The 23299-nt window shown below is 43.4% G+C and overlaps 1 protein-coding gene across 1 annotated transcript in view; it reads left to right on the top strand.

Moving 5' to 3' along the window:
- Window positions 1-17618, top strand: part of LOC145404636 (NPC intracellular cholesterol transporter 1-like) — a 23410-nt gene extending 5792 nt beyond the window's left edge. Inside the window, exons 6-24 of the mRNA XM_080276158.1 lie at window positions 458-553; window positions 1152-1234; window positions 1786-1920; window positions 3330-3440; window positions 4152-4333; window positions 4653-4862; window positions 5253-5460; window positions 5655-5771; window positions 6323-6503; window positions 7583-7710; window positions 8129-8245; window positions 8622-8759; window positions 11699-11862; window positions 12371-12504; window positions 12635-12992; window positions 14001-14229; window positions 15440-15553; window positions 16300-16462; window positions 17245-17618. Of these exons, the coding sequence (XP_080132284.1) occupies window positions 458-553; window positions 1152-1234; window positions 1786-1920; window positions 3330-3440; window positions 4152-4333; window positions 4653-4862; window positions 5253-5460; window positions 5655-5771; window positions 6323-6503; window positions 7583-7710; window positions 8129-8245; window positions 8622-8759; window positions 11699-11862; window positions 12371-12504; window positions 12635-12992; window positions 14001-14229; window positions 15440-15553; window positions 16300-16462; window positions 17245-17618 (3242 nt within the window). The remainder of the gene's footprint in view (window positions 1-457; window positions 554-1151; window positions 1235-1785; window positions 1921-3329; window positions 3441-4151; window positions 4334-4652; window positions 4863-5252; window positions 5461-5654; window positions 5772-6322; window positions 6504-7582; window positions 7711-8128; window positions 8246-8621; window positions 8760-11698; window positions 11863-12370; window positions 12505-12634; window positions 12993-14000; window positions 14230-15439; window positions 15554-16299; window positions 16463-17244) is intronic.
- Window positions 17619-23299: the final 5681 nt, after the last annotated feature.

Genomic DNA, 23299 nt, shown 5'->3' with positions numbered 1-23299 from the left:
TGGTGGGGGATAGGAGGCGTGGTGTCATGGTATGGCGAGAATGATAGTGAGATAGGATAAGTTTCTAGTGGTGTGACAGAGAAAAGGCGAGTGTGGTGTGATGTGGTGGTGTGGTGTGGAGGGAGGGAAGAGAAGCAGGTATGCTGTGAGCATAATGTTGTGATGTGTTCCCGTTATTGCCCTGTTGCTCTTGGATATGTTCCCAAGCCTACTCCTCTCCTGTTTTATGTTCACTGGTGCTGGACAGGAACGTCTCCGCGTGAATACAGTGGACTTCAGAGCAAAGCTGCCCTTCATCTGCCTTCCTTCTGTTGGGGGATAGTGAGGGGACTGAGGAAGGTTTACATAACCGGCAGCTCCACCGCCCAGTCGTATCAGTGCCACCACTTGAAGGCGTTCCTGTCCAGTACCACTGCCTTCAGTCACACTCTTTCCTGACTCCCCACTCCCTTTACAGAGATGGAGTGTGACGCTTGCTCCTGCGCTTGCTCGCAGTACATCAGTGCCTACGTGGAAAAAGGCATAAGCGCTGTCTTTACTTGCTTCGCCACAAGTAAGTCGACTTCGTCCTCTACAGGGTAAGTTAAAATTAAGGAAACGTAGGGAACAGAAGAGATGATGATGATGATGATGATGATGATATAGGGGAAAGGTCTGATGATAATGATGATGATGATATAGGGGAAAGGTCTGATGATAATGATGATGATGATGACAGTGATGATGAGGAGAAGGAGGGGAAAAGGGGGAGGGAGAGGAAAAGGAAGAGGAGAAATGGTATGATGATGATGATGATGACATTGGTTTGTCCTTTTTCATCTTTTTTCCTTCACCAATCTGTAAGACCCTTGCAAGTCTCTTTCACTCCCCAGCAAGTCAATTTTGTTCCCATTTCTGAGTCCCATATCTTTCTTCAATTATGCTAATGGCACCGTTATTAACACTCATGCCCCTGTGCTCTCTCTCGATCCTATAAAATCGTCTGGAGATAGGTGGAATAGGATACTAGAGTTGTTGCTACCGTTAGAAAGTTAATGGTACCACTTACTTAGGCCTCCCTTTCCTTTAGCCGTAGCCACCTTTACTCCTTCCTTATGCTGAGTTAATGGTACCAGTATTAACGCACTCAGGATCCCCTTTTCTTCCCTCAGCCGTGGCCCGCTACCCATACACTTTCCTCGTGCTGGGTGCCATTCTAGTGGTCAGCCTCAGTGTTGGGGTAACTCAGCTGGAGGTGGGTGTACAGTCATTGTAGTGAAGATGATGATGTGGTGGAGGGAGATGTAGTGCGGTGTGTGGAGTAAGAGTGGTGAGGATGAGCGTGTAGATGTGGTGATAAGGGAAAAGAGTAGAGAGTGTGTAATGGTGTGTATAGCAAGGTGTGGTGTGGTGTGAGGTATGAGACTGTTAAGATATAGAAGTGTGACGAGGGTATTTTTATGCAAGTGTACGTGGGAGTGTGGTGATAAGTGTGGTGATGAAGAACGTGATACAGAAAGGAGGGTGCGGTATGTTATGGTGTCTGGAAGTAAGGTGGGTTTGTATGTGTGTGTGTGTGTGTGTGTGTGTGTGTGTGTGTGTGTGTGTGTGTGTGTGTGTGTGTGTGTGTGTGTGTGTGTGTGTGTGTGTGTGTGTTCTACTCTGGACGCAGTCTTAGCAGCCCATCAGTCCTACATATTCAAGTGGTCATCTCTCGTTTTATATGTAGCTCATCATTCACGCCTAAGAGATAGGTATTTGGCCAAGTTAAAGTGAAAAGAGTATAGTCTTTTCGCATACCACTAGGTAACAACTGATCCAGTTGAGCTGTGGGCCTCACCAACCTCCCGCAGCCGTAAGGACAAGGACTACTTCGACACCCACTTCAGGCCCTTCTACAGGACTACCCAGCTCATCATCAAGCCCAAGGGATATGAGGCGGTAAGTGATGTTGGGTGGGTATGCCTGGAGAAGGGACATCTGGTTATACAGAAGTCCCTTACTCCCTCCCTATCCCCAGAGAGGAGGTTAGTAGACTGCAGGAGACAAGACAGTGTAGGTCTGCATTTCTCTGAGTTTATAATCAGTAGACAGTATCTCTTTAAACCCTCCCTCACGTCTGTTTTCGCCTGGTCCTTCTTCGGGCGTATTACAATCCCCTATCTAACTCTTGCAGTGGCCAATTTTTCTTCCGAGTACTCTTTTTTCTTTCATCCACTGTGCCCATACCTCATCCCCTTTACAATCTCGGAAATTACACCGCTGCTTTGGATAAAATGCTAGATCAGATCCATCTAGAGCCCCACTCACTCTGTACTCGTTTTCAGTCTCGAGTAGTACTTCTTTGCAGCAGCAATTTATTCCTCCAGGTCCTCTTGTTCCCTGCCTGTATTCCCTCCCACTCCTACCCTAATACAGTTCCGAATCTTACCCTTTGCAGCAGCTGAATTGTTTATCTGGGTCCCCATCGTCTCAGTTTACAGTCGCTTTCATTCTAGGCCAGTTACAGTCCCGTGTCTTACCCCACCACAGTAAATACAGTATTACCCTAGGTCCTCCCTGCTCTCTCTATATGGTCCCTCCTGTTCTTACAGTTAGAAATCTTTTCTTCCACAGTAATTAAATGGTTTATTCAGGCCCTCCCCGTCCTTCTTTGCGGTCCCCCTGCCCTCTCATCCCAGCCTATGCCAATTCTGGATTTTACCATCTCTCAAATGTTTCATCTCTCTCCCCTTTCACCCAGCCTACAGTGTAATCCTGGATCTTACACTCCACATTTTCATATATCTTTATCCCAGTTTCCTTATTCACTAGTCCGCTGCCTCTGTCACCCTGTCCCTAAGTATCCCCTTCCTCTAATCTTATCCCTGTCACTCATTCCCCAGTTCTTCACCTCTGTCTCTCTCAGTCTGTCCCCAGCTGTCCCCTTCCCCTAACCGTTACCCATCACTTTATCTCCAGTTATCTTTTGCCTATTCCCCTATCCTACCCCATCATATACCAGTATCTCCCTATCCCCAGCACCTTCCCATACTGCCGTATCCCATACCCCTACTTCTGCAGATGAAGTTTGCCTTGACTATGAGTAAAGTCACATTTCTTGTAACTATATAGACGCAAACCAATCCCGAACGCTTGTGAACTCCTTTGGAAGAACTGGTGCCCTTGAGAAACAAAACACTAGATGATTATTGTAACTATTGTTATTATTATTATTATTATTGTTATTATTATTATTATTATTATTATTATTATTATTATTATTGTTATTATCGTTATCCCTGTTACCCTATCCCTTTCCCTTATCCTGTTCCATGTACAGTACAATGTCTAACCTCACTCTCTCGCAGACCAACATCACGATCGTAACGAAGTATGGAAACCAGTCATACACCTTTGGGCCAGCGCTGAACGAGACTTTTCTACTGAGGGTGATGAGGCTGCAGAATGAGATTACTAATGTGAGTAACTAAGAAGAGAAAAAAGGGTGGGGAGTAAGAGGAGGGGCAAGGGAGAGAGGGAGATGCAAGGGAGAAGGCAGAAAGAGTTTGTAAAACGAGATTACTGGTGGGATCATGTATGAATAGTTGGGAGGAAGGGGAGGGGGAGTGGAGAGAGGGGAAATGGAAGGGAAGCAGGAAGGGAGAGGGAAATGAGAGAGAGAGAGAGAGAGAGAGAGAGAGAGAGAGAGAGAGAGAGAGAGAGAGAGAGAGAACAGTAATTCATCATTCTTTTTTTCAACACGAATTACAAGTTGGCTCGAAAGATATCTGAAGAACTAGTAGTAGATATTCTCTTGTTAATTTTAAGTAAGAAATATACACTGAGCATAATAAGATTGCTCTAATTTTCAGTCGTGACGAACTACATTACTGATAACCTTATTGGGGAAAAAGGTCTCCCTCAATCGACTCAAGGTCATCAGTAACTGGATCTCCGAACAGCTTACAGTTGGATCCAAGTTCACGCAGATTATCATTATTATTATCATTATTATTATCATTATTATTATTATTATTATTATTATTATTATTATTATTGTTATTATTATTATTATTACTGTTATTATTATTATTCAAGTTCTGTCCTTCGCCTGCATAGCACCCAACCTATCCACTGGTCACAATGGATCGACCAAAAATTCATGTTGTCTCTGTTTCTTCCTCCCCCAGCTAACAGGCACCTATGATGGAACTACTGTGACGCTGGAGGATGTCTGTGAGAAGCCCATGGCCCCGCAGTTTACGGAGTGCCTCATCCAGAGCGTTCCGAACTACTTTCAGAATGACGAGGAGACTCTCATCAGCGACGTTGAGAACGACGACTATCATGAGCGTCTTATTACTTGCTTCGGGTTAGTTCGCTCTGTGTCTTTCTCTCATTTTCTCGCCTTCTTCTGTTTCTTCTGTCGGTTTTCTCGTGTTCTCTCTGTCTCTGTCTGTCTGTCTGTCTGTCTGTCTGTCTGTCTCTCTCTCTCTCTCTCTCTCTCTCTCATTATTATTATTATTATTATTATTATTATTATTATTATTATTATTATTATTTTGATTATTATTATTATCATCATCATCATCATCATCATCATCATCATCACCACCATCCCCTACCACCGCCACCAGCATAATCAACCGGAATTACTGTATTTTCATTTTCCTTCTCCCATTTCCCCACAGTAACCCGACCAACCAAGTAGCACCAAAGTGTATGGGAACGTATGGGGGTCCAGTCTTCCCGTATACAGCGCTGGGAGGATATCTAGAGGAGGGGGAAACTATATCAGGAAATCCAAACTACACGGAGGCTACGGCGCTCATTGTCAATATACTCCTTACCAATTATCTCGATAAGGATGATTTGGGACCTGTCTTAGCGTGGGAGGAGAGGTGAGAGGAAAACAGGGAGAAAGGGATAGACAGAACTGAATAGATAGACAGAAAAGTTGAGAGAGAGAGAGAGAGAGAGAGAGAGAGAGAGAGAGAGAGAGAGAGAGAGAGAGAGAGAGAGAGAGAGAGAGAGAGAGAAAAAGAGAGAGAGAGAGAAAAAGAGAACAGAAGAAACTGAACGATAACCTGAAGCAATATTAATGCTTTGAATAAGGTATTTGCTAGTTCCCTCCAACTTTAGTAACAAATCTGTTAAAAAAAAGAATGAGTAAATGAATATATATATATATATATATATATATATATATATATATATATATATATATATATATATATATAAAATTCGAATACATATATTGCAATGACTGTCTGGATTTGCATTCGTTGCAGGTTTCTCGATTTCATGAAAAACCGTACCCAGGACCCTGACATTTTTGAGCACATGGACATCGCCTACAATGCAGAGAGGGGCATAGAGGACGAGCTGAAGAGAGAGAGTGTCAATGACGCTGCTACCATCCTAATTAGCTACCTGATTATGTTTGCTTATATTACCATCTCTCTCGGCAACTTGTCTGCGGATTGTGATAGATTGTTTGTAAGTTATTCAACGTTTTATATGTTTTTTAAAGGAGGAGTTTTTTGTTGAGGGTATATATATATTTTGCTGTATTTTTGTGAAGGCATTTGTTAGTAAGAAATGTTATTGATGATGATGATGATGATTAAGACAACGACGACTATGCATTCGCCAGAACTTGTCCGCATTAATCCATCTCTCTTTGCCAACAGATAGAAAGCAAGATCGCACTCGCCTTAGGAGGAGTAACCATAGTAATTCTCTCTGTCATGGCCTCTCTCGGTTTCTATGGGTATATTGGTGTGCCCTCAACTCTCATCGTCATTGAGGTCAGAGTTACTAACAGTGTTGGGGATTTACGTGGTTGTTTGACTATAATGACAGGTGGTATGAAATGTACTGGTGTGGATATTCATGTCTGTGGGATGGAGTCAGGATTCCAAGGGCTTGAATGGTGAGTGAAGCAGACTTGTTTAATTTTTCCTATCATTTTTTGTTTTTTCTCACAACCCTACCTTACCTCATCCTTAGCTGGGAAAAGAGGTCTGGATGATTATGATGAGGGATTGTGATGGCTGTAATTTTTTTCTGAGTGCCGTAGTGTTTTGCCTTTTTATTGTGGCGAAACTGTTTACTCTTGGAACTCATTCCTGACAGCTCCGGAAAACAACACAACCAATGATCGTGACAGTAACTACTTATACCTGCATAATCTAGTTCATCCAGAATCCTGTGTGTGTGTGTGTGTGTGTGTGTGTGTGTGTGTGTGTGTGTGTGTGTGTCGCAGTCTAGGGAATGTTAGTACTCTAGCAAAATCTGACTGTCGAAATGAACCTCGTGCAGTCGATAAACATAAATATAAGTTTCCTTCTCCCTGCAGGTGATCCCTTTCCTGGTGCTGGCCGTGGGAGTGGATAACATCTTCATCCTGGTGCAGACGTGGCAGAGGGAGCCGATGAAGGAAGGGGAGAGTATAGAGGAGCACATTGGCAGGGTGGTGGGCATTGTGGCACCGTCCATGTTCCTCTCTGTCGTAGCCGAGGCCCTCTGCTTCTTCCTAGGTCAGTCCAGGGTTTGAAATTTTAGTACATATATATATATATATATATATATATATATATATATATATATATATATATATATATATAACAGATCTCTTTTTTTCACTTTAGAATCTAATGAGGTAGGGTGTTCAGAAAGCTAGAGAAAAAAAAAAATAGAATGAGAAACTAATCAAACTCTGCCCAGTTGAAGGGGCCACTCTTCCATTCACTCACCATTCAAATCCCCGTACTCCTAAGTACCTAAAACACTACATACTGTCACTGTAAAGTGCTGGAAACGGATGTTAGTCGTAAACCATGAAAAAAGGTGCTTCAGGTGATGATGACTACTAGATGAAGCTGGACTCACATTACTCCTGACTTATAGCACTCTCTTAGTTTTACTTTAAAGCTCCAGAAATATTACTTAAGACATTTGATGACAAATTTTTGTCATATGTGGTAAGTCTTCGTTATAGTATAACATTTTTACCTCCGCCAACTCATTGACGAAGGTTATGTATTCACCCCTGTTTGTATGTCTGTTTGTTTATTAGTTTTTCCACAAGACTGATGGATTATAATGAAATTTTGTTGATATGTTGGGCATGGACAAAGGATAAGTTGATTAAATTTTAGTGATGATCTGAGTTGTCTGGTAAAGGCGTTGGCGGAGGTACTGTATACTGTCCCTGATTGCGCTGATTCTTTTTTTTTTTTTTTTTTTCATTTTTATTAAGTCCTCTGTACATGAAAGAAAAATGACCTATTAATATTCCATTCTTACCTGTCAAGCTGATTTGCCGATACTCCCTAGTTTAAAATACCATTTGTACGGAAAAAATTGTGATCTTTTGGAACACATCCCTGTTTATAATGAGAGGGACGCCTCCATGTGGTGGCATTGCTCTAACTGGTCAACTCCACGGTCCGCGTACATAAACGTCCCTCAAGTCCCTTCCTATTGGAATGCCGAAGATGGGGCTTCGGGCTGCAGTCCACTGGGTTCAATAATTCATAAAAAGAACTACAAGTATTCCTTTACAGCGGATATTTCATCTCTTTTATATTTAAAATGTCTTTTTTAACCCACGCAGGCGCCCTCTCTGACATGCCTGCTGTGTATTCCTTCTCCCTGTATGCTGGTCTGGCCCTTGTCATAGACTTCATCCTGCAAATGACCTGCTTCGTCGCCCTCATGTCCCTCGATGCCATTAGGACTTCGGTAAGAGTTGGCAGAGGGGCTTAACTGGGAAGGATGGGAGAGCTGTAAAATTAGGGTAATGTAGGACAGTACAGGCAGACACCTTCATCCCGGATGCGGTGGCAAGAAATTGATTGCCTCTATGTTGCCCTGTCCTTCGCCGTCATCACCACCTCCTTCCAGCTAACACCACTTTCATTCGTTTACCTCTCCACCCCTTCCCTCCACCTCCTCCTCGGTCTCCCCCTCCTCTTCTTGCCTTCTACCTTGCTCAGAACTACGGTTTAGGTAGGAGGTTTGCAGACGAGATAGCATAACGTAGGAGATTAATGCTGGAAGCTGGATAAAAAAAAAGATGGAGCAACAGGATGATCAAGATGGGGAGAAGGACTGTAAATATTTTAATACAGAACCGATAATGATTTTTCCCTCTTCCCAGAAAAACCGATACGATGTCGTGTGGTGCTGCACTGGCACGAAGAAGAGCAAAAAAAAGAAAGACTCGGGCACCTGCTATGATATCTTCCAGCAGATCTACGCCCCATTCCTCATGAAGGTGGGTTCTGGGTTCTTGTGTGTAAGTGTATGAATGTGTGTATGTGTGTGTGTGTGTGTGTGTGTGTGTGTGTGTGTGTGTGTGTGTGTGTGTGTGTGTGTGTGTGTGTGTGTGTGTGTGTGTGTGTGTGTGTGTGTGTGTGTGTGTGTGTGTGTGTGTTTTGGGGGAAGAGTGGTGAATTTTTATTGATGTGTGATAATTTTAACCCTACTTCTTCATCTTTAACTCAAGCATCATCTCTGACAGTCTGTTCAAGAGGGCCCGTGCGTGTGATGTGCTGTTTCTCCTGCTTTGCGTGTCCTGTGCCTCTAATAGCTACCAAATCTAACTTTCCTCCTCCTCCTCCTATGTCTGTAACACTAACTCTCCTCAACAGGATATTGTGCGTGTGATCGTGCTGCTAGCGTTCGTTGGTGTCTTCTGCGCCAGCGTGGCCGTCACACCACACCTGGACGTTGGACTGGAACAGGACCTGTCGATGCCCAAGGATTCATTCGTGCTGAAGTGGTTTGGTGTGAGTAAGGAGGGGGATATATATATATATATATATATATATATATATATATATATATATATATATTGCCAGACGCCTCAATCCCGTTTGGGGTGGCCACAAACAAATCGCCTCCAAGTCGCCCTGTCCCCCGCCATTTCACTGCCCTGCTCCCAACTCACACCCCCCTCTCTCATATACCTCTCCACCCCATCCCTCCATCTCATCCTCGGTCTCCCCCTCCCTCTTCCACCCTCCACCTCACTCACATACATTCTCTTCGTCAATCTTTCACCCTCCATCCTCTCCACATGGCCAAACCACCTCAGTGTGTTCCTCACAACGCTTCCTATCACATCCACATCCACACCACAACGCTCCTTTACATCCTCATTCGTCAGCCTGTCTCTCCACGTGACTCCACAGGCTCCTCTTAAATAACTCATTTCCACTGCTCTCACTCTTGACTTGTGTCCTTCCAACAATGTCCAAGCTTCACTTCCGTACGTTAGAGTTGGTATCACAATACTGTCATGTAGTAACTTTTTTACTTCCATGCTCACTTCCCTGTTTCTTATCACTGCTTTTAAGGAACCAGCAACCTTTCTTCCCTGCTGTACCCTTTCAAGCACTTCACCCTCCAAACCTCCATCCTTACTCATCACACTACCCAAATACTTAAACGTACTCACATTTTCCAATTCCTCACCATCCAACCTCGCTGTACATTCACTGACTTCACCTCTCTCAAAGACCATCACTTTACTCTTCCCTACATTCACCTTTAGGTTCCGTTTCTTACACACTCTCTCAAACTCATCCACCAAGCCTTGCAGCTCCCCTTCGTCTTCACTCAACAACACAGTATCATCTGCAAACAACAGTACAGGGAGTTTCCAAACACTATCCTCTCTCACCAGGGCCACTCCAACATCCACTACCCTACCTTGTACCTCTTTTATTACCCCATCCATGTACAGATTGAACAACCATGGAGACATGACACATCCCTGTTTCAAACCAACTTTCACAGAGAAAAATTCACTTAGTTCACCATCCACACGCACTGCAGCCTTCGCACCATCGTACATACTCTTCACAGCATTCAACATCTTCCCATCTACTCCATATATTCTTAACACTTTCCACAATCCTTGTCTATCCACCCTGTCATATGCTTTCTCCAAATCCATGAAAGCCGCATACAACTTCTTTCCCTTCTCTAGAAACTTTTCCACTAAAGATCTAAGAATGAATATCTGATCTACACAACCTCTTCCCTTCCTAAAGCCTCCCTGTTCTTCTCCAACTAATTTCTCTGTTCTTTCTCTAACTCTGTCTATAAGTAACCTACCATACACTTTTCCTATTATACTAAGAAGACAAATGCCCATATGATTACCACACACTTCTTTTTCCCCTTTTCCTTTGTACAAGGGAATAATTATACCTGACTTCCAATCCTCCGGGACTCTACCTTCCTCCCAGGCCAATCTGCACATCTTCCACATCCATTCTACTACTATCTCTCCCCCATGCTTCAGCATTTCACCACACACTCCATCAATTCCTGGGGCTTTCCCCGATTTAACTTTCTTCATTGCTTCCACAACTTCCATCCTACTGATTTCTTCCTGTCTTCTCACCTCACTCCTTCTCCCAGCCATTCCCCAGCCACTTATACTCGCATTACTTCCATCCTCCACGTTCAACAATTCCTTAAAGTGTTCTCTCCATCTGCTCACTTTTTCTCCCTTCTCCACTAGTAATCTACCATTTTTATCTTTCACTCCCCTGCTGACTTCACTTCCACCCTGTCTTACTCTTTTCACTTCTCTCCAGAACATTTTCTTACAGTCCCTCCACTTTACACTCAAATTCCTTCCAAATTCCTCATCCACTCTCTTCTTACTCTCTCTTACTAATCTTTTCACCTCTCTCTTCCTTTCCACATATAACTCTCTCTTCCGCCTCTCAACTTCTTCCACGCCCCTATTTCTCATCCATTCATTGTATGCATTCTTCTTTTGTGCCACAGCCTGTTTCACCTCTTCAGTCCACCACGCTGTTCCTTGCACCCCCCTCCGTCTTCTCTTCCTTCCACACACCACATCACATGCTGCACATATTTCTTCTGTAAATATCTTACACACACCTTCCACGTCTCCCATCTGCTCCAATTCATATTTGCCCAATCGTTCCTCCACTTCTCTCTTATACTCTGCCTTTTTCTCATATATATATATACATATATACATATAAATATATATATATATATATATATATATATATATATATATATATATATATATATATATATATATATATATATATATATATATACACACACATGTGTGTGTGTGTGTGTGTGTATACTTGCAGTTACATTCACTCAGTTTTAATTATGCAGCCTTAATATTTCGTTTAGGTAGTGGATGGGCGGTCACCCTCGATCCTTGGAGGTACTGCTGTGAGAATGAAACATGGCGACAAACTTGGTAATTATTCGCACAATCATCACTCTAAGACAGAAAATACTCTGCCACAAATACATACAGTTAAAATTCAAGCTGAACCTCCTATCAAACATCGCATTTATCCCTAGCTGTTTCTAGCAACAGCTGAGAAGTGATTAGCTGGTTCTGGCATTCGGTTTTGATTTCAATTCCCAAGAAAACATCAGCCGTACTTTCAAATGCCGAAGATCGTTTTCCTCTCCCGCCTCTCATCGCTGGATTCATAGCAGTTGAATGGGACGTAGTGGACTGAGGTTCATATTATTAGTAATCTGTGGGTGTTAAAGTAAATGTCTGTACAAAAGGTCTCAGGGTGGCAGGTAAATCCAGCACTTTGATACTTGCGTTTACCATGGTTAACCTAAGCATGGGGACTTCTCTATGAGGATGATTGACATCTTTTGATAGGCTGATTATCTCTCGTTGACGCACATTCCTTTACAGTTCATGAACAAATACCTCTCCGTGGGTGCGCCTGTGTACTTTGTCATGAAGGAAGGGTACAACTATACGGATTTCGACGAGCAAAACTTGATTTGTCAGACCACGGGATGCCGAGACGATTCACTCATGCAGCAGATCTTCATCTCATCACTCGACCCAGAAGAGTAAGTGCTGGGAGAAGAAGGATGAGGGGTGAGGGCGTGAGTGGGGTGTGGATGTGGGAGAGGGGTGAAGGGTGAGCGAGGTAGAGGAATGAGGAGTAAGAAAGAGAGAGAGGGAGAGGGATGAAGAAGGGGTGATGGGAGAGAGAGGAATGAAGGGTGAGCGAGAGGTGAGAGTGTGAAGGAAAGGGATGAGGGGTGAGGGAGGGGAAACTGTGTGGAAGAGAGAGGGGTGAGGGAAGGGAAACTGTGTGAGAGAGAGAGGGATGAGGGAGGGGTGAGGGTGCGATGGAGAGGAATAAGGGGTGAAGGAGGAGAGATATTGTAAGTGAGAGGGATGAGGGTTGCGGGTACAAGGGAGAGGAATGAGTTGTCAGGGATAAGAGTGAGGGGTGAGGACAGGAGAGGGGATGTGTGCCTGTGTCTCTGCTTTCCTCTTTTTCTGTGTACACATAACCTCTACCTATTTCTGTTCCCATTTCTTTACACCTATCTGTTTATCTATCGTCAGGTCCCGCATCGCTTCTGGTGGAATGTCGTGGTTGGGTCCCTACTTTTCCTGGCTCAAGGACAACACAAATCCCGCCGCTCCCAATATGGCATGCTGCAGGCTGGACGCTGATGGAAACTTCATCAACAACTCCCGTAGGTTGTGTGTGTGTGTGTGTGTGTGTGTGTGTGTGTGCAAGCGTCCTTCCGTTTGTGCGTGCATGAGAGTGGCATCAACTGTAGCAAAAGGGGTAACCTATGTCCTCTTCTTTTCCCTTTCCCACAGTATCATTTGACATTAATGGTGTGCAGACCTGCTTCAACACCACTGCCTTCATTGATGGCAGAATCAGACCCGAGCTGTTCATGCTTCACCTACGGGACTTCCTCGCCGACAACCCTCACGATACAATGTGTCCCTCGGCTGGGCATCCCGCTTACGGAGGGGCGGTGATTGTGAAGACAGATGAGTTTGGAGAGGACTATGTCGGGGCCACTCACTACATGGCCTACCATGATATTCTTAAGACCTCCAAGGACTTCACTCAGGCGCTGGATTATGCTTACAGGCTCACTGACTACATGACCACGTACCTCCAAAATAACTCCATTTATTCACCTGACATTGAGATCTTCCCGTACAGGTAGGTACAATTCTCCATTCAGTAAGTCTTTGATTATCACTGTCAGGCTCCTTTATCACGATATTCTCAAGAACTCGAAAGATTTCACCCAAGCTTTGGGTTAAGCGTACAGGCTAACTGACTATATAGTAAACTACCTTCGTAATAACTCCAGATATTCATCCTATATTGAGGTCTTCCCAGTACTGAAGATTGATTCATTTCTAGCACCGAACATTCACTATAATGTATATTGAGGTCTTCTCATATAGGCAAGTTCAATTCTGACACCAAATATTCACTTAATAATGGGGTTTTCCCGTACAGTAAGGTATATCCATGCAACAATTCTTACTATTCACCCGATATTAACCTTTTAACAAATAGGAAGGTTCAAATCTGTGTACAGTAGAATAATTCCTTGATTAACACGCTCAGGCCTTTCGATTTACTATCCACAGAATGAAATAACCTGACGTTAACTGAAATTAAATACTAGTGTTGTCCCAAAATCATGGTGACAGTAGTTGCACACAGATGACTTACTCTCGTTTCATGAAAATTTTCTAGCATTTATTAGAAAGGAATATTAGAATAATTCCGATCGTGAGGGCGTGCAGTGAGAGACAGTCAACCAGCTAATCAGTTAGTCAAATGAGACCATGCCCTCTCTTAAAGAATGTGTTCCAAGGATTTTATTTTAAACCATGTACCAAAGTCAGTTAATCACCTCCTGACAGTTGCTGGGAACTGTTGGGAAAAAACACTCTGAGATGGCTAATAAGATTTGCAGCAATATAAGAGCCTCAGCCTGGACTTTGACTCTCAAAACGTGTGACTGAATATTCCTTGCCTGAGAGTGATTGTTGTGTATCTGACTGACAAGCCAACAGGTACAGTTCACTCTCACAGATGCACCTCCTCATGATTCTACCAATAATGAGAAAGGTACTTCGAGCAATATCCTTTTTCAGCTGAGAACACTTTCGTGGGACACTCTGTGTTAAAATTAATCCTGCTACTCCCCAGCATCTTCTACGTCTACTACGAGCAATACCTGACCATGTGGGAAGACACTGGGATAAGCCTAGGTATATCCTTAGGCTCCGTGTTTTTGGTAGTTCTCCTGTTGACCTTCGACCTCATCTCCTCCTTCATCATCCTCACTACCATCACTATGATCCTCGTGGATATAATGGGAATGATGTACTGGTGGAACATCTCCTTGAATGCCGTCACCCTTGTCAACTTAGTCATGGTAAGTTAGGTTAGGTTACGTTAGGTCAGGCTAGGTCAGGTCAAGTAAAGTTGGATTACGTTAGGTTATAGGCTGAGCTACGTTTGGTTACGTTAGGTTAGGTTCGGTCAAGTTAGGTTAAGTTAAATGTGTGTGTGTGTGTGTGTGTGTGTGTGTGTGTGTGTGTGTGTGTGTGTGTGTGTATAGTCGAGGACATAACTTTACCTAATGTTTCATCTCCTTTGCTTCTCACTTGTCTCTCTTAGTTTACACTTCTAAGCTGAAAAGGCTCAATATACATTTCTGCCCGTAGATAATACTCTTCCACATGATGCGTTACGAGGAAGTGGCAGACCTGATATAAGTGTGATACAGACACAGTGAAATAATAGGTGAACTTTCACAGAAGTAGACGCAGTGGAAACCGCCGACGATGTTTTTCAAATATACTTTTTCTTGACAGTGCAAGCTCTCCACTTTAAAATTCTTTCGAAATTTTAACACTTTTTTCATGCAGTCATGATTGTAAACTAAGGGAAACCATATGACTTGTTACACAGTGTAGAGTCCCCTGTGGTGCAACCTTCAGGTGACTTTACAATGAGTGATATGCCAGAAAGTTTGTTGTAACGCAGGTAACCACTTATTATGCTGTATCGTAACCATGTAACCAAATAACGCCTGGTAGTCTAGTGGGTTTTGGCGCCCTGACTGGGTGTGGCCTGTAAGGGTTTTCATCAGAGGGGTGGTTAGAGCTTATTGCTCACATAATGTCACACAGCGACGAGTGAGGCTGGTCACCTGATTAGCCTAGGCCCGCACCCCTACGAAACTAATAAAAAAAGTATTGGATGATAACAGATGGATAGATGCTGAGTTGGAAATGGACAAATCGGGTTTGCAGGCACCAGTTGAACTTATTGTGCAATACCTCTCTAAGTGTCAGTAAATCTATGAACAAAGAAGAAAATCATACTGGATAACTTCTGACAAGGAATTACTGTCTGTGATTTGTGTGAGATGGGATAGATTAAAAGACTATGGTATGGAGGTCACAAACTTGAGTGTGATGTAGATGAAGTGAGGTGTAATAGAATAAAAGACTGAGGGCGATATTCCAAGTGGCTTTAAAGATCTCTTAACACCATTCCCTAGCCAATTAAATTACAATCACATGTCTCTCTTTAACTAAGTATATTCCTCATCTATTTATATGTCTCCTCTTCGTCAGTCTGTTGGCATCTCTGTGGAATTCTGCAGCCACATCACTCACGCCTTCGCCACATCCGTTAAGCCCACAAGGAAGGAGAGGGCGCAAGAGGCTTTGTCTGAAATGGGAGCCTCGGTGAGTTGCGTAGAGCACACACTCCTTACGAGTTAGATACATAGTGTACACAGGCCTTGCAACCCCAGTGACCTGCATGCATTAGATATATAGAGCAGGAACCATGCAGGGTTACGTAGAGCACACGGACTTTACGATCCCAATGAGTTAGAGCACACAGAGTATCATCCCAGTGAGCTGCATGGAACAGATACACAGACCAAGAATCCTCGGTGTTACGTAGAGCACACATACTTTACGATCCCAGTTAGTATTGTAGGGTACACAAACTTTGCGACCCTAGTGAGTTACGTAGATGCGCAGACCAGGAAGGTGAGGGAATAGGAAACTGTGGCTTAAGAGTGATTCTCAGTGAGTTAGACAGATCTCACAGATCTTACGATCCCAATACAATATATCTTGTGGTTGTTCGTGACGAAGCATTTCAAGTCGTACCTACCACTCTCATCATGTAGTGTTTGGTGGATCCTTTTCTGATTCAGGATTGTATTTTTTTTTTTTTCTGAGGTAGCAAGAATAACCTGAAAGAAGATATAACTGGTGTGAATGGGTTAAGCTAAGAATTAAGTTACTTTTCCCATTGTTGATCCTCCTGGAAAAAGAATTGTACTGAAGAGGTTAAATTAAGAATTAAGTTACTGTTCCTCTTGTTGATCCTTCTCCTATGAAAAGATATGGCTGTAATGAAGGGGTTAAGCTAAGAACTGAGTTACTTTTCATGTTGCCAATGCTACTTCTCCCTTTAGGTCTTGTCCGGCATCACCCTGACCAAGTTCGCGGGCATCATCGTGTTGGGATTTGCGCAATCGCAGATTTTCACTGTGTTCTACTTCCGCATGTACCTCGGCATAGTGGTGTTTGGAGCGACGCATGGGCTGATTTTCCTGCCCGTGTACCTCTCTGTCTGTGGTGAGTTGAGGGGGAAAGGGGCAAGTGGGAGGAGAAAATGGGGAAGGGAGAAAAAAAAATGCGACAAAAAGGAAGAGAGGAGGATAAGAGGGATGGATGGAGTGCAGGAAAGGAAGGGAGAAATGAGAGAATTTAGAGAAAAGAGGAATTAGAAATAGAAGAGAAGAAAAGGAAAAAAGAAGAGAGGAGAGGAAGAGAGGGGGATGGAGAGAATGGAGGAAAGGGAATGATAGAGAGGAAATAGGAAAGGGAGGAAGTGGGAGAAGACATAGCAGAGGGAGAAAAGAAATAAAAAATATTAGAAGACAGAAAAGGGAAGATGGCAAAAGAGGGACGGATGGAGAGAAGGGACGGAAGGGAGCAATTAGAGAAAATATGGAAGAGGAAATAGGAAAGAAAAGAATATAGGAAAATGAAGCGAGAAGAGGAGGAAGGGATGGAGGAAAGGGAGGAAAGGAAAGAGTAGGACGTTTTGTTGGTGTCTGGCTTATTCTTTGTTGCCAAAAAGTTAATGGAAGAAGCACAGGGCTAGGCTATTACTCCAGATATATAGACTAGAATGACCTGTTGTTCGTCCCTGAGTGGCATTTTGTGAGCAATAATGATGATGATGATGGTGATAATGATGGTGATGATGACGATAATGATGATGATGATGATGATGATGATGATCATCATCATCATCATCATCATCATGATTATACCAGTAATAATAGCTAATGACCAGATTGTTGAAAATGATGATAATAACGAAGCGTTACTAAAATCGCCTCCCTTCACAGGCCCACCGGTAAACAAAGTGCTGCTGAAACAGAAGAGAAAACGAGAGGAACTGAGTGCCCTCCAAGCACAGCAGGCGGCCTCCCAACAACAGCAGCAGAAGATGGAGCAGCAGTTACAGCAGCAAGTAGAAGTGAACATACTACAGCAGGAGATCATCACCTCGCAGATCGCCCAGAACAACGCACAGATGGCGGCCTTGAATCAAATGCAGCAAAAGCTTGACCATAGTCTCCAGCAGCAGAAACACGATGATCCTTCCCCTTCATACTCGCGATACACACAGCTGGGGAGTTACAGGCAAGCTGGAAAAGATAATCTGGGTTTTGTCAGCGAACCCCCTATGGAAGAGAAGTCCGAGAAGTCAAAGTTATAAAAATGAGCCAGCAGATGTGTAGATATGTAGATCACAGGTATTACAATAATCGTCCCCCTTTAGTAACTCTTTCCACCCCAAGCTATAATCAATTTGGGCAATGGAGGATAAGCCCCAAAGTCAAGAGTGCCGGAAATAGAAAGAACTGTAGATAAATCGATAATGCGCTATGTTACATTCGTTCTTTGGACTGTGTCCTGTCTCCGCTGGTTACAGACATTTTAGATGTGAGAATCTGGCTATATCACGGAAGTCACGATGGAAATAAAGGAAAAAAGTCAAAATTAAAAGAACTGTAAATACAGAAGATGATAATCCATGTACATAGGCATTTAGATTGTAAATCTCAATCCTGTTTTTATTGTGTGTAGTTCGAAAACGCACCTGAAAAGTTCATGATTTCAAGGAGTTAGAAAAGAGTTGTATCTGTTACAGGGAATTTGTGTAACAAGTGATTTCATGAAATCCCTGGGGAATTTGTGAAATGAGTGTAAATTAGGATACGTTAACTAAGGTTAAGTTAATTTGGGCTGCTGTTAGGTTAGGTTCACGAATACCCTAGCGATTTCATGAAATCACTGGTTAAACAAAGTCCCTGTAACATATACACACAAGACGTTATGCTATATAGACTATTCCCTGTGTTACTCAAGGATGGATTTCAAAACAATATGAATTATTTCCATGCAGTTAGTACTGCAAATTAGAGGAAACTAGTAGATCAGTATTAAAGATAACACAGGGACATGCATAAATGATTCTTCTGTAATTTACTTTGGGCTTAGCTGCAAATAAGAACGTCAAAAAAAGTGAGAAATTAAGATTATGAGTGTACTGTAATTATAACTGAGGGTGTGAAGTTGTGAACACGATCCTATTTTTGTAGAAGTTCTGAAAACCGGTGATGACAGATGTTTGGCGTTACTATAACTTTGCTGATTGAACTCTGCAATATTGGATGCATGCTGGTCACTTCTAACAATTGTAGGTTTTCCATAAGCCACCGACACAAATTAAGGACCTATACACATGGTCTCAGTTTTTATAGTACGACTTTTACTGCACCAGCTGTTAGATTCCAGTAACTGTAGATTTTGTACTGTCTGTAGAGATGTATTTAATGACGTTAGGGTAAGATTATGTGGCAAGTGCAAGCCATTTAATTTATCTTGCCAGACCGCATGTAATATTAGAGCCAAAAAAATAGTCGGATTGTTTTTACCTGATGGGAATGGACCTCTCCCACAAATTGAATACTAAGTCATGGTTGCAAGAAATTCTGAGCCAAAGTTATGAGGTTGGAATGAGTCTCATTGGATACCAGTCAAATCAGCCATCCAGTCTGACTACATCTGGCTGTCAGCTGAGCTGAGTGGATCTGTGGATCTTCTCGTCCAGTTCGAAAATGTCCATCAGTCTTAGGACTCTTCCTTGATGTTAGGTAGAATGTAATGGAAAATTGCTTTCTTGATTTCACACTCCTGAAAAATGTTCAGTTGATGGTTATACCTACTTGCAGAAAATGTGCTTCTTGAGGAAAATACTACTTTGGCCCAGCCTGTACCGAATTCACGAAATCGTAACCCAAATTTGATTTTGTAGAAACAACAAACAAGGAGACTGTCCCATTCTCATCTTGTCCTTGCTGAAACAGATCTTAATAACACTGTAATTTTCCTTTGTAACCATTATTAATGCAGGGGAGATAAGGACGTGCAAAATGTTCGTGTCTCTCTTTCTGTTATAGGAAAAAGAAATATGAGCTAGGAAAGGGAGCTGACTGTTAAACTGTTGATCCTGGACCTTCTCGTAACTATATACTCAGTCAATTACTAAGTTAAAATCAATGAAGCTATGTTCCATCTTAAGGATTCCACACACTGAGATAGGCCATGATGCAGCTGATGTTTTCTGTAGAGTGAAAGCCAAAGCTAGTACCAAAGCCAGCTAAATACTCCCCAGAAGTTGCTGGAGACTGTTGTAATTCTTCACGTCATAGAATAATCATAGTAGTAAAGCACTTCATAATTCCTACAGACATTATTTTTTTTTCATACTAACAATAGGACGTGCCATAATCTTCTCATTTTAACTTGGCCTAAAACTGACATCTCTGCATATTGATTCCTGAGAGGTAGGAGTAGAATAACACCAGAATACGATGCTAGTCATGAAAAGGTGCTGTGGAACGGGTGCAGAGCCATAGTATTGTTTTTTTTTTTTTTTTCCAGCCATTTAACTACTTGAGATAAGCTATAAAAGAAAACAAAATGAGCCAAGATAAACGAACTAAATTATACCGACATCAGTGTCGGTGTAACCCATATTCCAGTGTCAGTTTAGTATTTCTGATTCTTTTCTCTTATTTTTTCTGAGGGAACTTAGTGGGCAGTGCTGTGTAAAACACTGGACAGTTACACTGGAGGATTGTTAAAAATTACAGTCAGTCACCAATAAATTATAGTGATAATATTTTTATTGTTTCATTTCATCCTTTTTTCCATCATCTAGTCCCATGAGCAAAGGAAGGGACTCGGGGTTAGGCTACTTTGTCCGAGCATACAAGGCAGTGATTCAGAGAAGGAAGAGCTGGGCAGTGGGAAAGGAAAAGGTTGACACTGGAGGAGGGAGGGGATGCGACTGAAGGAGAAAGAGGCCAGCAGTGGAGGAGGTTCGGGCTGGTACTGCATAAAAAGAAAGGAATTATAAACAAAAAAAGGATCGACCACTCCTCAAAGCCCACCTCGCCGTCCATGTCTTGCGTGTTTGGTCGCTGGCCAGATTATGGCTGAAAACACAAAACTGCAAATATCTCGAAAACGGTGCGTTTTAGAGCAAAACTGAGCGGCGGAGGCGGCCGTTTAATCAATCTACCCTATTTTTTGCTGCTCTATCCCGTGAGCTAGGTCTCATCACGATATCTACACAGAGAATAGGTCAAAATGGGTCACGTTTTTTAAATCTGGCATTTCTGAACGAGATATTGAGCCCAAAGGACGAGTGGTAATAGATCTGGCCTTTATTTAAAAATGGTATCCTTTACTTTTCCTGTAAATGCTGGGGTTCGATGGGTATAATAGGGAGAAACCGCCTGAGAAGTAAAGTCTACGGGTTTTTCACTACTCTTTCCAGATTTTTTTGATGGATCTGACATCGTCTCTTCGTGCGTGTTGGGTTGGGTGTTCTCAGGCCAGATTATGGATGAAAACGGTAAGAGGCCGCTCAGTTTTGCTCTAAAACGCACCGTTTTCGAGATATTTGCAGTTTTGTGCTTTCATCCATAATCTGGCCTGAGAACACCCAACCCATCACGCACGAAGAGACGATGTCAGATCCATCAAAAAAATCTGGAAAGAGTAGTGAAAAACCCGTAGACTTTACTTCTCAGGAGGTTTCTCCCTATTATACCCATCGAACCCCAGCATTTACAGGAAAAGTAAAGGATACCATTTTTAAATAAAGGCCAGATCTATTACCACTCGTCCTTTGGGCTCAATATCTCGTTCAGAAATGCCAGATTTAAAAAACGTGACCCATTTTGACCTATTCTCTGTGTAGGTATCGTGATGAGACCTAGCTCACGGGATAGAGCAGCAAAAAATAGGGTAGATTGATTAAACGGCCGCCTCCGCCGCTCAGTTTTGCTCTAAAACGCACCGTTTTCGAGATATTTGCAGTTTTGTGTTTTCAGCCATAATCTGGCCTGAGAACACGAAACCCAACACGCACGAAGAGACGATGTTGGAACTGGAGGATGATGAAGTTGGCACAGTAAGATTATGGGTCTGGCACTGGAGAAGGAAAAGGTTGGCACTGGTGAAAGAAGAGGCTGGAACTGGAAGAAAGAGTTGGAAAGGTCGGAAGGTGGAGTAGGCACTGCAGGAAAAACGGGTTGGCACTGTCTGAACCAAGGGTTGGCATTGGAGAAAAAATGGGTTGGCACTGTCGGAAGCAAGGGTTGGCACTGGTGGAAGAATGGGTTGGCACTGTCGGAAGCAAGGGTTGGCACTGAAGGAAAAAGGGTTGGCAGTGTCAGAAGCAAGGGTTTGCACTGTCGGAAGCAGAGGTTGGCACTCTAGGAAAACCGAGTTGGCACTGTCGGAATCAAGGATTGCCACTGGTGGAAAAAGAAGTTGGCACGTCGGAAGCATAGGTTGGCATTGGAGGAAGAACGGGTTGACACTGTTGAAAGCAATGGTTGGCACTGAAGGTAAAAGAAATGGGCACTATCAGAAGCAAGGGTTGGCACTGGAGGAAAAACGGGTTGGCACTGTCAGATGCAGACGTTGGCACTGGAGGAAAAACAGGTTGGAACTGTTGGAAACAATGGTTGGCACTGAAAGAATAAGGAGTTGATGCTGTTGGAAGCAAGGGTTGGCACTGGAGGAAGAAGGGGTTGGCAATGGAAGAAGATGGAGTTGGCACAGTAAGAGGAAGGGTCTGGCATTAGAGAAGGAAGAGGTTGGCACTGGTAGAGGTAGAGGCTGGCACTGGAAGAAGGAGTTGGAAAGTTAGGAAGGAGGAATAGGCATTGGAGGAAAAACGGGTTGAGCCTATTGGAAGCAAGGGTTGGCACTGGAGGAAGAAAGGATTGGCACTGTCAGATGCAGGGGTTGGCACTGGAGGAAGAAGGAGTTGGCACCATAAGAGGAAGGGTTTGGCACTGGAGAAGGAAGAGGTTGGCACTGGAGGAAAAACGGGTTGGCACTGGGGGAAAAATAGGTTGCCACTGTCTAAAGCAAGAGATGGCACTGAAGGAAAAAGGAGTTGGCACTGTCAGAAGCTGAGGTTGGCAATGGAGGAAAAAAGGACTGACACTGTCAGAAGCAAAGGTTGGCACTGAAGGAAAAACGGGTTGGCAGTCTAGGAAGCAAGGGTTGGCACTGAAGGAGAAAGGGTTTTGCACTGTCGGAAGCAGACGTCGGTACTGGAGGATAAACTTTTTGGCACTGTCAGAAACAAGAGTTGACACTGGAGGAAAAACGCATTGGCACTGTCCTAAGCAAGGGTTGGCAATGAAGGAAATAGGGGTTGGCACTGGAGGAAGAAAAGGTTGGCACTGGAGGAAGAAAAGTTTGGCACTGGAGGAAGAAAGGGTTGGCACTGAAGGATAAAGGAGTTGGCATTGTTGGAAGCAAAGGTTGGCACTGGAGGAAAAACTGGTTGGCACTGTCGGAAGCAAGGGTTGGCAATGAAGGAGAAAGAGGTTGGCACGGTTGGAAGCATGGGTTGGCACTTGAGTAAAAGTTGGCACTGGAGGAAAAATAGGTTGGCACTGTCGGAAGCAAGGGTTGGCAGTGAAGGAGAAAGGGGTTCGCACTGTTGGAAGCAAGGGTTGGCACTGAAGGGAAAACGGGTTGTCACTTTCCTAAGCAAGTGTTGGCACTGAGGGAAAAAGAGGTTGGCATAGTAAGAGGATGGGTCTGGCACTGGAAAAGGGAGAAGTTGGCACTGGTAAATGAAGAGGCTTGCAATGGAAGAAGGAGTTGGAAAGGCCAGAAGGAGGAGTATGCACAGGAGGAAAAACGGATTGGCACTGTCAGAAGCAAGGGTTGGCGCCGGAGGGAAAAAGGGTTGGCACTGTTGGAAGCAGAGTTTGGCTCTGGAGGAAAAACGGGTTGGCACTGTCGGAAGAAAGGGGTCGCACTGTCGGAAGAAGAGGTTGGCACTTGAGGAAGAAG

Source organism: Coenobita brevimanus, chromosome 64, assembly GCF_032717465.1.
Source record: "Coenobita brevimanus isolate Jiangsu-jjx chromosome 64, ASM3271746v2, whole genome shotgun sequence".
NCBI lineage: Eukaryota > Metazoa > Arthropoda > Malacostraca > Decapoda > Coenobitidae > Coenobita > Coenobita brevimanus.
The sequence above is the reverse complement of the archived record's forward strand: the minus strand, read 5'-3'. Positions and strand labels throughout refer to the sequence as shown.